The 18,269-nt window shown below is 39.7% G+C and overlaps 2 protein-coding genes across 7 annotated transcripts in view; one reads left to right on the forward strand and one right to left on the reverse strand.

Moving 5' to 3' along the window:
* The window catches only part of fancc (FA complementation group C), a 37,624-nt gene extending 33,624 nt beyond the window's left edge, over positions 1-4,000 (forward strand). Inside the window, exons 13-15 of the mRNA XM_017468228.3 lie at positions 1,310-1,484; positions 2,157-2,330; positions 3,247-4,000. Coding sequence (XP_017323717.1) covers positions 1,310-1,484; positions 2,157-2,330; positions 3,247-3,375 — 478 coding nt within the window. The 3' untranslated portion in view covers positions 3,376-4,000. The remainder of the gene's footprint in view (positions 1-1,309; positions 1,485-2,156; positions 2,331-3,246) is intronic.
* Positions 4,001-4,520: 520 nt separating this feature from the next.
* Positions 4,521-18,269, reverse strand: part of aopep (aminopeptidase O (putative)) — a 78,837-nt gene continuing 65,088 nt past the window's right edge. For all 6 annotated transcript variants that reach the window (XM_017468223.3, XM_017468222.3, XM_017468226.3 and 3 more), the window contains 4 exons: positions 18,145-18,261; positions 8,999-9,085; positions 8,718-8,874; positions 4,521-5,254 (listed from right to left, as the gene is read on the reverse strand). In XM_017468223.3, the coding sequence (XP_017323712.1) occupies positions 8,734-8,874; positions 8,999-9,085; positions 18,145-18,261 (345 nt within the window). In that variant the 3' untranslated portion in view covers positions 4,521-5,254; positions 8,718-8,733. The remainder of the gene's footprint in view (positions 5,255-8,717; positions 8,875-8,998; positions 9,086-18,144; positions 18,262-18,269) is intronic.

An 18,269-nucleotide genomic window follows, 5' to 3' on the forward strand; every position in this document is an offset into this window, starting at 1 on the left:
CAGAATGGGGAGAAAATGTGATCTCTGTGACTTTGATTATGGCATGGTTGTTGAGAAACTGCTGAACTCACCTGAAACGCTTCCTGGTCTTATTCCAGTCTTCAATTGCCCAATTTCAGTGAACCTGTGCCAACTGTAGCCTCAGATTCCAGGAGAGAGACCCAAATGTGGTATTCGGCTGTTGTTGCTCACAAGCCTCAATGCTTGTTGTGTTGTGTTGTGTTGTGTTGTGTCCTGTGTTCTGAGATGCTTTTCTGCTCAGCATGGTTATAAAGAGTGGTTATTTGCATTGCTGAAGCTCAAAATCTGTCAGCTATAACCAGTCTGGCCATTCTCCTCCGATCACTTCTATCAACAAATTTCTACCCACAGAACTGCTGCTCACAAAATGTGTTTTGTTTTATACACCATTCTGTGTAAACTGTACAGACTTTCAATCCCAGGAGATCAGGAGATTCTGAAATATGCAGACTAGGCTGTCTGACAACAACAACCATGCCACAGTCAAAGTCCATGACTTCACATTCTTCTTCCCATTCTGACGTTTGATCTAAACGTGCATAATGAATGTGCATGATTTTATGCATTGCGTTGTTGCCATGTGATTGGCTGATTGAATAAAGTTCATAAATGTATTGGTGTGTTTAGTACAAGCCAATACAAATAGAATATTATTATAATAGTCGAGGTGAGTGGTTCATTGGTCCAGAAAGCCTGTTACCTCCTCAGAAAGTTAAAGTACAGCTTTAGTTTGTGACCTTGAATCTCATCAAGATCGAGACCTTTCAGGCCCACTCATAAAAGGAAATGGCCATAATAATGCTAGTGTTTAGTCCTTCAGCTAATTTATGCATAGATGGATAGATGTTTTCCTTGTGGTGACGCAGGCAGAAAACACTCCCCTGACCTGCTCAAAATTCTAATCATTATTTTTAAAAATGCACAGAACAGTCTGTTCTTTGCAACTCCAATAGGAAAAATGCCCAGCTCTACTTCAATGCACATAATATAATCAGTGCTCTGTCAGTGCAGTGCTCCTATCTTGGTGTTTTTCTTTTTTGTTTAGTTTTTTTTTTTTTTTTTTTTTTTAATTATTATTATTATTTGTTTTATGGTGGGAAAGTGGTATTAACTCCTTGGTGAGAGTGTCAGCTGCTTGTATTTTGGCTGAAGAAGACCACAAGGTTGGAGGAATGATGTCCAAACCGGACACACTGAACAACTGTGTAATGTCTGGGTTCTCTCATATCGCTCCATCTTTCATGCAGTCCATTGTCCAGCTTTATTTTCTATCCTGACTGTGTTGCAGGGGGCACAGGGCTGTGTTTGAGGTCTGGTTCTTGCTTGTCCAGTGTGGTCATTGGATAGATGTAGCTGCTAAGCTGCTGGTCTCAGTAGGAGTTGAGCAATCAGAGCCACTGCTCTTCCTCTTGACATTCTACCACCACCCCACCAACAGAGGGCACCAGAGCACTCAGCACAATGTAAGACATCTAGCTAAACAAGTAGAACTGAAATTAGATGCAGCATGCTTAAGCTGTAAACAGCTGTGGTATTACACAACAGTGTGGTGATGATCTGAAATAGTTAAATCATTTATGTTATGCTATACCGATATACATAGTGAATACTCAAAATTAGGGACATCCCTTGAAAAATGGTGAAAGGTTTCTATAGCAGGGTTGCCTATTTTACCAGATCAGAGCCGATGAAATTCTTTAAAATATATAAAAAGTATCAAATTTATATAAAAACCTGATAACACGTTATAGAGCATTCTCAACTCTTATTGATATGTTATTACTTTCACCCATCCCATGGACTTTATAAAGCTGCAGCAGACACTTTATGGAGCACTGAATGTGTTGCTGATGCACTACCACTAGTTTACACTTTACATCCCATGTTCTGTGTGTTCATTGTCCTGTTTTGTGTATTAATTGTCCTGTGCTCGTCTCATACTGTTATGTATTTGTACTTTATATAGTCTTGCATATTATTATGTCCTGGAGAAATGATATTTTGTTCCAATGTATTCAAGCTATATAGAGGAATGAAGAAAAAAAACATGACTTGAATTTGCATAAATTTGGCTTAAATAGAGTTAACTAGATTATAAAATTACTGATTACTACTTTATTCTACTCTTCCTGTAGATGGTGGCAAGGCAGGCATGGATTGATTTGAGGAGCCTCTTCCTAGCCCCCACTCTGTCTGCTGTGAACGAACTGCTCTGCACAATGTCAGCAAACCTTGTTCTCAGTCTTCTGCTTAACTTTGCCATATTTTCTCCAGCATCACCCAGCAGGGTGACAGATGTTATAGAGATGGTAAGAAACATACAGTACACTTGGTTCACTGAGATGCATCTACACTTACTGACCCCATCATCAAAGTGAACTTGTGCAGAACTAGGTGGCCTTGTCTCTAGTGCATATATTTACTGTATAGCGGTTTCTTTGCTATACAGAGAGAGAAGCATGTCCAAGTGTGCTTCCAGATGTTTACAGCCCCTTGTAAAATGGAGAACGTTTTAGTCTACCCCTTGACTCTGAACAAAAACAAGTTTACAACCTCCAGCTTTCTGCTTTCCCACTGCAGCTGCTGCTCTCTCCTAATGCCACTGATTACAAGACATGACGATGACAGGCTTTGTTCTGGGTTTCACATTCTTCTTTTTCTTTTTACATTCGTAATAGCAGAGTCTTACAGATAATCATGCATAAACTGAGGTGAATGGAAAGACGGGCCTACCCGGAAAAAAAACCTGGTCTGTTAGTATTAAATTGAAACAAATGTTTACCTCTGTTACATGATGCATTTCAGAGTGACACAGGATATTCTGGCAGGAAATAATGTGATCTTGATTGACAAAATCAAAGTCTATTTTTACATTTTATTATGAAAGTGGGAGTTTCCAAACATGTCAGCTATGCGTTTTTACTCTGACATTAAAAGATAAGCTATTGATATTTTTTTTCTTGTCTGAGGGTAAAAATGAACAAAGTAAAAAATCTGATGATTTTCAGAGGGTGAGGAAAACTCGATTCATTTTAACATGTATATAAATGTGTGTGTATATGTATGTGTGTATATATATATATATATATATATATATATATATATATATATATATATATATATAATATATATATATATTACACACATGCACACACACAAAAGGTTTGCATTTTATTCACCCTTGTACATATTGTAAAGTAACCTAGCTTATTTTTGTGTGTGTAGGTGCTGACTGATGCTGGTGTGAGGCGCAGTGCCATGTGTATGCTCTTCTCTATGCGTCAGAGACTAAAAGGAGATGGTGCAGTGAATGCCAGGCTCAGGATGCTTGAGGACAGACTCCACACAGCATAGTGCCTCAGGCTGCACATGAACACATGGACTTGCCCAAACGCTGGCATGTGGTAAGCTGTTTATTAGGACAAGGATTCCTGGCATGGTCTGGTTCCACACTGAAAGCCTGGGCTGTTGAAAATGACATTTATACGCTGAGCACAGCTGCTGGCTTTATTTTGAAAGTCAGGGACAATATGTGATGACGCATCAGGCCAATTAAAAGGAACAGATACACGTATACATAAGGAAATCATTGTTGTTGTTTTTTGTTTGTTTGGGTTTTTTTTTTAAAAGGCCTCAATTCAGGGAAATGTACAATTTTAAATATGCATTTTTTGTCAGTTATATTTGGAAGCCATGCTTCTGTTGTATAGCTAAATGTGCTTTGTTTTTGCTGTTGAAGTCAGGAGACATTTAGACAAACCTACCATTTGAGTTTCTCTGCGATGAGGGAGCTTACAGGATCTGAATCACATCCTTCTCCATGTCTGTTGCAGGAAATGTTCTGATTGAATTTGTTTTCTAATCCAATCAAATGACGACATGTATTATCTTATGAACATATGTTGACTAACAATGCTGATCTTGCACATGAACTCAGGACACACCTTGTCTTAAAAAATATCACTTCGGATGTTGTTGTTGTTGTTGTTGTTGTTGTTGTTGTTGTTATTATTGTTATTATTATTATTGTTATTATTATTATTATTATTATTATTATTTGGTTGTTTTTTTGCATGACTTAAAAACAGAAGCTAGCTGAGTGCAGGCTAGGTTACTAAAAACATGTCAGTATCTGATACCAGCTAATACCCAGAGCTTTGATATTGGTTAGTATTGTATTAAAAAAAGGATAGGCAACCAGCTGAAGATGGTACACTCAGTGACTCACAACAGTAATTTTCCTGAAAAATAAAAAAATAATATTGCATTATGCACTACGGACATACGTCTCCCAGCTGGGCTCAGTCTCTCAGCTCAGCCTCTCCCTCTATTCTTTTGCTCTGTTCTGGTCTTTCTCAAAACTACCACTAAGTATGCTAACTCCAGCCTGATACTATAGTGTTCTACTGCACTAAAAACCAAAGCTAAACCTAAATAAGAACTACACTGCTGTTCCACAAGGCCAGTATACTAAGGACAGGTTCTGATCATATAAAAAGTGTTTGAGAACAGCTTTCATTTTATTTCCAAAATCCATAAAACAATGTAAACATTTTTTCTTAAACAAAAAAAAAAAACAATAGAATTGACAGTGAAATCACATAACTGGAACTCACAAGCAACATAAGCACTACTGTAATATTAATTATTTAATTGCCTAGTTGACATGGTGCTTAAATAATGTAGCAAAAAAGCTATAGAGTAGAAGCATCCAGTGACCAAGCAGGATTAAATACCAGAAACCGACCTTTCAGTGTTTCCAAATAGTCGTAACTAGAATATCAATGCTGAGGTAACATGTTTTGCATGAAAAAATGGAGTCATCCTGTAATACAAACCATTACCATGTATTTGGTTCTGTGGTCGCTGTAGTCTACTGAAATCTTCCAGTGCAGCAGAACAACATAGTGTTGACTTTGAAATATATATATATATATATATATATATATATATATATATATATATATATATATATATATATATATATATATATATATATATATAATTTTATTGTTAATATTAATGTAAGAGTTCTACAATGATCACTTGGATGCCTAAAACAAAATCCATCGTCCTGTGTGTGTATTTATTTAAATATATTTAATATATTTTCTCCTTGAAAAGAAAGGTGGTGATTAGCTGTGGTGTCGGGTGCCTGTGTGCCGCTGTCGATTTCCCTGAGCTGATTTCACACTTGGAGGCCAGAGCTTGAAGAGGAGAGCCTGCATCAGTCCTGTTCAAAGAGACAAACAAGTGGATATGGATTTTAAATATGGATCTTTAAAAAAAAAAGTTTACTGACATGGTGGGGGGGTTGGGGGAAAGACTAAAACCTTGTTCTGTAAGTGAAACTTACTCACATAATTCTTTTATCCATTTGGCCTACAATACAAGCCCCATGACTCTGGGTAATGATACTGAATTGCTGTTAGCAAAAAATGTACATTAATGGCATAAATGCCATGAGCATCCCAGCTGGAGCCACTACGTGTCCTCAGTACTTCAACATTGCAGGAGGACGTTGTTGGGTCAGCGGTCTGTAGACCAGACTCCTGTTCCTGCTGAACTGAGCCAGTGTTTCTGCAGTACTGTAATCAGCTCAGTAGGCACAGGAGGCCAGGTCCATTTGGCTCTTGGCTCTCTTTCAACACAGCTTGTAGGAGATCCATACACAAACCGTCAAACGGGACTAATTCACTTCCACAGAAGATACTTAGTACTTCATTTCCCCTGGAATAGAACTTAATGATATTTTAAATACAGCCTGTGCCACTAATTCCATTTGTGCTAGCCTTCTCATGGTAATGCATCTTTAACCAGTTTTCTAAATATAGACATTTATGGCTCAGCTTCTCCCGGATTTCATATTTATCTCCTGTATCTGTCATGGCTTAGGCGACAGTGTGCTGGCAGAAAGGGCCGTTAGCTGTCCACTCACTCGACGTGTTTCCTGTCTCTACTGCTGTCTTCTCTATTTTAAGCAATCAGGCTAAAAGTAGATCTGTATTTTTTAAGCCCAGCAACGTAGATGTTTCTAGCTCTTTGAGGCTAAATGTTTCTGACTTCATAAGCCACCTGTCTACAGCACTTCTCAGAATTCCACCCTTTTTGAGGTAGTGATGTGAACTATGGTCGTTCACTATCATGAATCATATCACTATCATGTTTTTGTGTAGCAGTGGTAGTAAATCTAAGTATTACATGGCAGAATGTGTTGTAGGAGGATGATGAGAAGGAAGACTCCTCCACTCTGCCTTCTCACTATGGGTGTAATTAGCTTGGTCTGTTGGTTTTTGTCCATCGGTAGTAAAATAAATATAATTTAACTCTCAGCTGCTTGTCATCTCACATTCCAACCAGATCCAGAGAGTAACAGTTTGGTGTAACCTATGCTTCAAATCAGCTCACCTTCTCTGAAATGTGTAGGGATTTTCAAATTCTATATAAAGATAGAGGAAGGTTTTAGATACTGCCAGGTATATTGGAAGCTTTTGAAACAAAAATAAAACAATGACAAAGCAGTGCTATTGTGTTGATCTTTCAGACCATCTTTCCTGGGGCCTCTTAATGTTCTTGCTCTCATTCACGTCCACTCTCTCAGGTGAAAACAGGGTCCTCGACAGGTTACAGGATTAATTATAAACTTTTTCTCCTTTTTCTTAGTAATGCTCACATCAAGTGCAGAACTTAGCCACTGTGAACAAAGAGCTCAATCACTGTTCACCAATCAGCTAAGCTCTGCACCTGGCCTGAGAGAGTCTTTTCTGTGTGCATGGTCGGTAACACCCATGCTGGGGGGGTGGGGAGGGAAATGTCCCCTTACTTTACTTTCTTTCTCCAACTTCCATCCTCCTGTGTCAATCACACCTTCTTTTATTTGTATTTCTTCAAACTGCAATGTTGCCTGTGGTTGCTATGGCAGCTGACCAGGCGGTGGTTGTGTGGTAATCCCTGGCAATGTGATTTTTATCTTAAGTCACAAATCAGCACGCCAGGAACCCACACAGCCCCCGACATGAAAGGAAAGCGCTGCGGATGCTCACACACTCCTGCAATTGGCCACGCTCGGCTGAACTGAGGTTATGGCCCTCATTATCCACATTGAGACGGATTCCAGTGCAGCCAGCTCATACATACCTCTCACACTCGTCTTTGACTTTGTAAAAAACCTGTACACTGATAGTAAGCTACAGATAGTGTGGATGTTAACAGCATGGATAAAAATACTGCGCTAAAAACGAACAGATCAACAATTTAAGAGAATCTATTTGAACAGGTGTTACTTTAAGAAGTTAAGGTTCCGTTTCTCAGGTGGTTTCTTGTATTAAAAGCAAAGAAACGACCCCATTTCTGTGCTCATAAACTAGGTGTGGTAGTGCTACATGATTTATTCCACCACACACCTCAGAACAACAGGTGTCATCCACTGCCATCAGCCTCCATCTCCCAAGGCGCAGAGGATGAGTAACCTGAAGGCGCCTGGCGAGCAAATTAATGACAACGACCAGACGTAGTCCGACAAAGACAAACGGGTCCAAAAGCAAGCGCTAGGTCGCAGGCCTGGGATGTCGGATAGCTGCTGCAACCAGCATGATTTATCTGTGCTGCAGCCAGCAGAAATCCTCACAGCCTGTAAAAAAGCCACTCCTCCCGTGCCTGTTTCCAAACACATAAAGCTGTCTCGTCGGTGGATAAAAGCAAGGCGACCACACCAAAAAGGTTGGCGGGAGATGGCTAATGGATTTATCTACCAGCCTAGCAGGGCTCATAAGTCCTCCATTCCCAGAGGCTGACAAGTATTTAGCAGCTCCTTCAAGCGAGGCCCAATGTGACATGCTGCTCGTTTAAACAGGATCATATCGATGCGTGAAGACACGGTAAGATAGGCGGCTTCAAAGCCATTATACTCCTTTTCTGCCCACAGTTCACACCATATGTCTCTCCTTCACAGCTCAGAATGAAGCAAAAAATACAGGATGGTAATGAGAAGCTTGGGAATTTCTCCCATGATGCTTCAGAGCGCAAAAAAACACGATGAAAAGGTGGACGGGCAAGTAGTGAGAACTGTTACTATCTCTTAAAGCCCTGTCACGAAGGAAGGAAAACACTTGCAGACCCTTTTTTTTTTCTTCTTGTTCCCCAGATCTGTTTGAGGAATGTGTTCTGAAATTCTTCTTCGTACAAACAGAACTTGACAGGATTCCTGGAAGAGGGCGGAAGGCAGGCTGAAGCTCTTGGAGAATAAGCGTTCACGGTGGTCAACGTACCGAGCGAACTCTTACAAAAAGGCCATCATGTACAAACAATGGCCCATTTTAAGGTATGAAAGCACACAATTCAGTGCACAGTGCTTTTCTTTCATTAATGATTTGTTTTCAGAAATGTTCAAAAGAATTGTGCTTTACAGGAAGTGCCCTTTTAGAGGAAATTAAACTTTGGTCCAGATTTGGGACAAAAACATGCATGTCCTGCCATAAAACCTTTCCGATAAAGTCAGGGGAGATAAAATGACCAAATTTTAGATTGTCCCTTTTTAATAGATATGATCTCATTCAATTGTGTGTGTTCTCAAACCAATGTAATTGTTAAGTGTACATCACAGCAGTTGCTACTGGTTAAAGGTCAGGAAATGGAACATTAGAAGGAAAGGAGTAATGGGCACAAGGTGGAGTTGAAAGGTTGAAAAAGAACCGTACCTGCTCTTTTCCTGAATTAGAGGATCATTTCCTCCACAATCTTGCGTGCTGATTGGTCCATATCATCTTTGATGGCTGACAGGCAGTGTCGCGCTAAAGCCTGCTGTTGGCCGTCTTCCTGCAGCATCAGCTCGCCATACAGATATACACCCATAGCCTACAGCACACCACACACATGTACATAATGTATGCATGTACATCAATGATGTACATCATGTCTGTATTCTAGTTCACTAGTCATTATAAGGCTTCAAAAGCTGAGTGTATGAGTCATGACGTACCTGATCATGAATGAGGAAGTGTTCAACATCTTTATATGCAGCTGTATATTTATGCTTGACCACCAGCTCACACCAGCGATGTTTCACCTACAGATGCACAGACGTACAGTCAGCAACAACAGCAAAACATCTTACACGCATATTCAAAATCACATGGTTTGTGTGTCCTGATCAGTTTAAATGGGCACTCTTCCTTTGTGTGTGTGTGTGTGTGTGTGTGTGTGTGTGTGTGTGTGTGTGTGTGTGTGTGTGTGTGTGTGTGTGTGTGTGTGTGTGTCCCTTTTGGTGTATGAAAGAGAGCTCTGTTAGCTGTGCTGCTTGGAGAGATCACAGACTGGCTCTGTCCCTTTCCTCATTCTCATTCCTATTCTCATTCTCTCTCATTTCCCTGTCCCTAGAAGCCTGGTCAGCTCTCTGACCTCACAAAATCCTCCCCCATACACCACCTGACCCACTACCTCTCACATTCCACACTGAAGCTGCTTTTTCCCTACTTCTAGACTCGCCCCTCTGCTTAGCAAGAGCAAGAGCTCTAACAAGAGATAAAAGCATGACCAGAAAATGACAAATCTGTCTTACGTTATTCCTGATTTCCTTTTCCACCCACTACTGAGCCATAAAAGCATTCAACAGTATAACTCAACCAAAGATGCATTTACATACAGTATGTCCATTTTATTTGTTTAATTGTCCACTGATCCACTCAGCTAGACAAACAAGACACAAATGAATTCTAACCTAAAATTTCCCAGGATCTCAGCATCACATCGTTTGATATGACTGAACACCTTTCCTCATGCATAGTACATCAGGACATGCATACCTTTTAGTTCAAGATCCTTAATTAATTCAAACAGAATACTTTAAATGTTGGCATATATACACACCTGACAGTGTAGACACAAATACATTTTTGAAAAAACAACAACTTATGAGTAGGTTATATACTTGGAACAATTTTATGAAACACCCCAACGTTTCGTTTACACTAATCTCCTAACGGATGCATCAGTGCTGTAAACGAACCACAAGTCTAAAGGGAATTAACAAACACTTCTGTGAAATACATAAGAAATCGATTAAACTCTAGGTTTACACTGTGAATAAACTGACATCTTAGCAAGTGAAAATATATTGAATATAGTCAAATCTAGAAATAATCTTGCATTTCCTATCAAGATTACAATAAACCACATGCACAGTTTTGTTTTATTGCCAGATGATGTTTCTCATTTTAAGCATTTGTTTTTAGAAAGAAGCAAAATTGTGTTAGTAGAATAAGCAAATCTAAAGATTGAAATGAGTAAAAGCATCTAAAGACAGGCTGACTAGTCTGATATTTGATTTATATGAATCGCACAATAAGAAATTCGATACATTTACCTATATTCAAGATATTTTCACTTGCTAAGATATCATTTTTTGGGATGCAGGAATTTCTGGTTAATATTAGCAATGTAGACTGTGTTTGTCTGCTGCAATAAATCCTTCAGGAAAGTGCATGATTGGTAACCAGGATGACTTATTACCATCTTAGGAAACTAGATAACCGCTTTGGTAAAACCTTCTCTCTTTAATATTGCTGTAATGTAAATGTAGTTTTGCTTTCAGTTATTCAGGCTTGCCTTTTAAACGTTTCCTGACCGGGTTCTGAAACTGCTAGTTAGACTTCCATTATTATAAGCGAGTTTCAAGAAAGCAGGTCTTCTGTTCTTTGCTCAGTACAGGTCAACAAAATTATTACCTGTGGTAACTTCATATACACTGCAGATATGCTGGACAAAGATTAGGCGGAAAAACGCTGCAGTATTCTGTTTCATAAATTTCCCAATGAAATGAAACAGCACCCAATGTTCTCTTATCTCTTGTTGTACTTCTTTGGCAATGGTATAATATAACCTCTTAAAGTGTGTACAGAGAAGTGTTAAGATGCAAGGCTGTAGTGTCTAAGCTGTGTGTGTACTGTCTATGACCTGTGTATGACGTGTGTGTGTGTATGTGTATGTATGTGTATATAGGTGTGTATGTGTGTGTATGTGTTTGAATTTACCATCCCACCTGCTCTCTCCTGGGCTGCTCTACTGTGGAGTGGCATCGTGCTGATAACTTCTACTTCCTGTCTACTGTTGATTTACGTCCACAATCATACACACATACATTAACCTGCTGGAGGTCAGCCAGCTCCCTCATCCTTCTATAATCCCTCTCTCTCTCTATCCATGTTCACAACAGTCCTTTTTCCTTCTATACATTTTTGACTGGCTTTAACTGTCTGAATCGATGGATCACATTGGCAAAGTTATGTATTCTGGAAGCAAATTTGAATTAAACGACAGCAACATCATCTCTTGCACTGCCTGTTCGATTCGGTGAGTTTTTGCACATTTATGGTGTGTATATCTTTTCGTTCCTGGTACGGATAAAGAACAAACGCACAGATATTTCTACCAATTGTGTGCATATTCATATTCAAGCAGTTTGGAACCGCTAAGGTTAAGAAAGCGTTATATAAGTGCAGACCATTTACCATTATCATGTGTGTGTGTGTGTTTGAAATGTGGGTAAATAAATCGGAAGGAAGGAAGTGTGTGAAAGAGCATGAAGGTGTCAAGTGGAGTTTAATGATTAATGAGCGGCGAGGGTGACAGAGTGTTTAGCTTTATGCCGAAGGTGTGAAGTAACTCTGGAAGATGTTAGGAAATGGAATCACTGCACATCTTCCACTCTTATACACACACGTATATACACTACCGGTCAAAAGTTTGGAGACACTCGACTGAAATGTTTCTCATGATCTTAAAAATCTTTTGGTCTGAAGGTGTATGATTAAATGTTTGAAATCGGTGTTGTAGACAAAAATATCAGTGTGCCAACATATTCATTTCTTTAGAAAACTAACGTTGTATTTACAAAAATTATATCTTTTTAAATGGATGACTCGAAACGAAATATTCCGAAAAGCAGCCATTAAGTGTCCAGCGTAGGTGGGAACTCCTTTAATACCGTTTAAAAAGCATCTCGGGGGAATTCCTCAAGAACTCGGTTGAGGAAATTCCAAAAATACATCTCTGGAAATTCTAGGTAAAAAAGGCATCTACTAAGAAGATGCTAAAAGATTAAATAATTATTTTGATTTATTTAGAATTATTTATCGCAACATAATTACCATAGTTCCATTTGTGTTACTCCAGAGTTTTAATGACTTTATTATTATTCTAAAATGTGGGGAAAAGAAATAAAAATAAAGAATGAGTGTTTCTAAACTTTTGACCATAGTGTTTGTTTGTGCGTGTGTGTATGTATGTGTGTGTATATATATATATATATATATATATATATATGAGTGTGTAGGAGAGCAGCAGTAAAAGCACTTTTAAAGCTGGACTGCATACAAAGAGTGAGAGAAGGCAGAGTCATTTCCTAGAGAAAACACCCAGCTGTAATTATCAGGACACATCCACCAGGCACACAGGGAGTAACACACAAACCGCATGCCTGTGTGTGTGTGTGTGTGTGTGTGTGTGTGTGTGTGTGTGTGTGTGTGTGTGTGTGTGTGTATGTGTCTAGACACTGGGAGTAAAAGGAAAAAAATAAAACAGGAAAGTGAGAAAAAGAATGGTTAACTCCTACTATCCTGACTCGATGATACAGACAAGTACAACACTCAGAAGAAAAAAGGTGGAGAGAGAGAGAAAGGTTGAGAGAGAAATTCTGTGCTTTCACTCTGATTACTTCCTCTCACCAGGTCTGTCCAATCACTTCAGCATAAACATAGACAGAGAGGACCGTGCTTTGCTAAGCCGTGTCTTTGACAGAGAAGATGATGCATTAGCATTATGTGAGAACATGGGTGAGATGTGTACACGAGCATTTGGAGTGAAAAATTGTGGAATGCCTGTGTAATTACTTAGTTTCCTCTGAGAGAGTAAGAGAAGGGGGGGGGGGGGGGGGGGGGGCAGGCAGCTGTTGTGCCTGGGGGCTCTCCCCAGCAATGTAACTCTGAGATGTGCTGCAACTGTCAGGGGTGACAGAGGAGACACATGCACACACCACACTTACTATCACCTAGGTACATGTACAACGTCCCATGCCACATGCTTTAGGAAATTTTCTTACCTTTTTTAAACTCCTTGTTTGCTAAATCTGTTCTTTAAAATTGTGCCAGGCTTTAGTTTAAGATCATTTCATTTCATTTTAGTAGAAATATGTTTGCGCATTTGTAACAGAATAAACCCAGCAATGTCATCTAAACGATGTTTAACAAAAGACTCACAAGTGGCTCGACAGAAAAGCGTTCATCTTATCGTCAGAAGTTAACATGTTTGAATACAGACACTGCTGTGGCCTTTCGATCACGGCGACACTATACACTAGGCTTGAGGGTATTCGATTCCGTATATGCGGAAGAAGGCAAATAGCGCTTTCCTGAGAGTGCGTCGTGCTGCCCTGTGATGCAGCATGAGCGGCGGTTACAATACAACAAGCAGGTGTTGGTCTTTACCCTCTCTGTTTGGAAGCGTTTGTATGATTAGGAGCTGGCTGGTCGGTTGGAGTTGGCGGGTAACCAAATTGCGGAGTAAATTGGGAACCCAAAAAAACATGATCAACAAAATACTACATTCTGCAAAATGTGTTTTCAACTTTCTTGGAAACATGCAAAAATGTTGCTGGGACCTTTCCTTACCATTTGATAAAAACAAAACATTTATTTAAAAAAAATAAATAAATAAAATTTTCTTCCCGCAGTACAAAGACATGCGTTGTAGGCTGATTGGAATCTCTAAATTGTCTGTTGTGTGTGTGTGTGCACCCTGAGATGGCTTGGCACCCTGTCCAGTGTATCCTCTGCCTCGTGCCTCGAGTCCCTTGGGATAGGCTCCAGGCACCCCGTGACTCTGTGTAGGATAAGCAGGACAGAAGATGGATGGATGGATACACGTAGCTAATGAACCTGTGGTCACTCAGTACCCCAACAAAGTTCAGCTCCCATTGAAACAGTCCGCCATCTACAGAAGCACTTTGCTTTATTTCTCTACCTGTGCAAATGAAAGAAATACTTTTTCCCTTAACTTTTTTCATCTTCTTGTAGTTGTGCACATTTTAAAAATCCCTAATCAATAAGCTGATTTTTTTAAATCAGTAATTTGCTCAAAACACTGGTTCGGAAAAAGCAAGCAGGGGATGTGATAAATGGAGCAACAATTGAAAAAAAATCTCTTGCAATTAAGAGATTAGCTGATAGGAAAGGTCACAGACTGGTTTTCTCTCAAGTGCGTGTGCACGTACGCGCGCACACAGTGTATCCAGTGGATTTCTGAGGCTCTTTGGCGTGGCTCATATCAAATGCTCTTTTCCTGGCCGGGCTGACCGAGTGAACTTTGAGACTGGTCTTTGAAAGCAGCTGTGGGACAATGCGGTCTGTGTGCCTGACCAACAGATGGTACTCAAGCACAAGCACGCACGCAAAGAGAACAGTCCGCATGAAACAACACACCATCAGGCTAAAGCCCCACACCTCACCCCATACTCGCATGCCACGCACTGCATTCCTGGAAGTAAAGGAAAGCGTCAGGTTCTGAGGTGTGTGTAAACATCTGTGGGAATCTCAAGCACAGTCCAAAGACTCCATCATGTGTAAAAGAAATTGGGCTCAATAAAACAACAAGGATTTCATTTGTCAGGAGAATGAAAACTTGCCTGAGGGAAGATTGCCCAAACTCAAAACTACACAGCGACCCAGCTTTAAGTTGTGCCATAACCCTTTAACCTTCAGCTCACCTTATCACAAAGCATCACATTGAAAGCTATGCCTGGCTGCCTGGGTAATCTACACAAGATTTACAGCCACTTCAAAACACAACATACTGCCCTGCAGCACAGTACAACCGCATCTGCTTCATGTTGAGACGTTTTGGGTTATTGAACAGATCACATTCACAAACTATACAACATCAAGGAAATGAATCTCATTTTTCTGTGCATACATTTTTTTTTTTCTCTCATAATTTCCCTCGCCGCATGATGGGATGCTCAGTACTGAATACATGTTCCTAAAATGCTGGGTGTTGGAAAGTTTGCAGGAATGGCTCGATATTAGTGTCAATATGAAAAAAAAAAAGTATGATTTGAGCGCTGAGCACCACCCTGCCCTTGAAGCTAATAAAGTCCATGCTAAAAGCTTACATTACCTCAGCGTGGCAATAAATGGCAGGCTGGAAAATTATGTCTGCTGGAAAGAGAACAGCTATCACGCAGAAGAAGCAGGGAGGGAGGGAGGGAGGGAAAAGGCAGAATGGGAGAAGGAAGGATGAGAGGAGACAGTGAGAGGGGGAGTGGTAGTAATAACCCAATTTATTTTTAGAGAGCCTTTTGTTTTTCCTGGAAGGTTCGGCTGAAAATCTGCCCATGGGCTCCAGGCTGAAACGAGCCATGGAAGTCTGGGACTCACTGTGCTTACCACGTCCTATCACTTTCCATCTGTTAGCCTTCTAAAAGTGCTCCATTACAAAAAAAAACGGGGCTGGTGGCTTACTGCTGATCTGCCAGATTTCTCTCCCGTGAAGAAGCTGGCCTGCTCTGAATGGAGCAGAATCACAGAGTGGCCTAACTGGCTGCAGGGAAGTGTAACCGAATGGCGGATTAAATACTAGAAAGATTAGGGTGCTTCTACAGTCACTTCCAGAATTACTGTAGTTTTGTTAAAAAAAAAAAAACAAACCCACAATAATGCGGCTGTGGTTCAGGTGGTAGAGCGGGTTGTCCACTAATTGTAGGGTTGGCGGTTCGATTCCCGGCCCACGTCTCCACATGCTGAAGTGTCCTTGGGAAAGACACTGAACCCCAAGTTGCTACTTTGCATGGAATCTCTATTACCATAGGTGTGTGTGTGTGTGTGTGAATGGGTGAATGAGACACAGTGTAAAGCACTTTGGAACCACTAAGGTTAAAATAAAAAGCGCTATATAAGTGCAGACCATTTAAAAAAAAAAAAAAAAAAAAAAAAAAAAAATAGAGAGATATATATATATATATATATATATATATATATATATATATATATATATATATATATATATATATATATATATATATATAAGGATTATTTATTTACTTAAAATAAATGGATTTCGGTAAAAGCGTCTCATATTTTCAGTACGACACTGAGCTAATTAACCACAAAGACAATCATTCTGGAGCGATCGTGCTAGAGAACAGTCCAAAGCGCAGATCACTGGTGGAGATTCGTATTGCCTGAAATGGAAATGTTGTCTTTCCGAGACGTATCTGTGAAATATGCTCTTGCGCTGAAGTCAGCTGCTGGTTTTGCTGCTTTTGTTTAAACAAAAATGGAATGATTTTATGTTTATATAGTGATGTCTAGCTTTCAAATGAATTACACGAATTTGGGGTCTGAAAAGTATTTATGGCTAGTGAGAGTATCAATCTCAGTACACGAATAACTTCACTAAATAGTGATCTAAAAAGATAAGGCATTGTTTGTTTGTTTTTTTCTTTTTCCCCCTTGTTATTTAAGAACATAAAAGGTGGCACTGTGAGCTCATACGCAGCACTACCACGAGCTGTGTAGCAAAAGCAGGTGGCAATATTTCAGACGGCCAAAGATGGACTTTTGCTTTCACTTGAGTTGAAGGCAGGAAAGCTTTCAGACTGTGAGCTGAGGCTGTATGTTGTGAAGCTGCTCGAACTCGGAAGGCCTCTTTATGCTGGGTTACGCTGCACGTGAGGCAGAGGAGTAATGGGATTAAATCAAATGAATGTGATTAAGGCGACGCCTTCGCTTGCTCAGCTTGCAGTTTGTGGGATGATGTAGCATGTGTAGCAGTCAATTGCTCGGCACAAGCACCATGCCTGAGAGAAGAGCGAAAATGAATGTCCTGTCGTTTTTTGACCGTTAAAATATTTTGGCGAATAATAAATACTTTACTGCATATAATGCCCATGAAATGACTAAAAATGCACTCCACCTCCACACCTTTATCCTTGCTTAAAATGACCAGAATTTAGGAACATGAATGTGCAATTTACAAACACACCCAAGATCTTCTGAGATCCCAAATAGCTAGCTGAGTAGGTCTTAAACATTTTGGAGCCAAAGACCCCCTTAACTGTAAAAATCAATTTGACACCCCCCCCCCTCAGTACAGATTTACATAATGAACATAATCCAGCTATTAGTATTTAGTAAGTTTTAGGTTTATTGTTCAAATGTGTACTACCTATTTATCTGAGCACTAGAGCTCAAAATTTTTTATTATTATTATTATTATTTTACTTTATTTTAGTCACATTAGGCTCAAGTTGGCATTATTTATAGCTGACATTATTTATATCATTAATACACTGAATTGTTTTTGGAGTTACTGAGATTTGGATTATATTCAATTCAAGTGAGCAGTCAACTCTATAATAAATATAAAATCGTTGATAATTGTGAATTGTGATATCCCGTAATTAAATAAATTCTATTCGAAATATATATACATATAAAATAAAAATCACAGCCCCCCTGGCTATGCAGGTAACTGATAGCTCAGTGTGACACGCGTCGGATTTTAGTGTCTGAGTTTGAGTTCATACTGTCATGTTCCCTGCTGTTTAGTCACCAAATCTGTCAAAAGATACCATAATACCTATAATCATCATGAACATTAACTACATCATGAACATTAAAAGCTAAAAGCTTCTGGGTGCCATGTCATGCTCTAATATCAGATGTGTTAGGTGCAAGGCCACAGTGCCTGATTCATACAACAAACAATTTATACAGTCAGTTAAACAAGAGGGGTTCAGTTCCATTCAGTTTGTGCTATATATCCCTTTGCACGACAGACATTGTCACAAAACAGCGTTATGGAATTCATGATGTAGATCTAGATCTAGCAAGCCGGAGATGACAAATGTAAGTGAAGGAATTCTTGAGTTATATATTTATATATTCTTTCCTTTTTGTTGATTATACCCAATGTGAATCTCTATGCAGTGCCAGTCTGCACAGCAGGGGAGCGCTGATGTAATAGGAAGTATAAAGGAAAGCTGGTGTCAGATGTGGTGTTTCTCCGTGTGTGTGTGTTTGTTTGTTTCTGGTTTTGTGTGCGTGTGTGTGTGTGTGTGTGTGTGTGTTTTACCTCAGCATCCTGGTTCCGCAGTTTGTATGTCGCTTGCAGCAGGCTGAGACAGTACACACTAAGCTCTGTCTCTTCTAGCAGGTATTCCAACAGCAGGACCAACTGCCACGGATTCAACTGAAACG

Source organism: Ictalurus punctatus, chromosome 5, assembly GCF_001660625.3.
Source record: "Ictalurus punctatus breed USDA103 chromosome 5, Coco_2.0, whole genome shotgun sequence".
In the NCBI taxonomy this organism is placed as follows: Eukaryota; Metazoa; Chordata; class Actinopteri; order Siluriformes; family Ictaluridae; genus Ictalurus; species Ictalurus punctatus.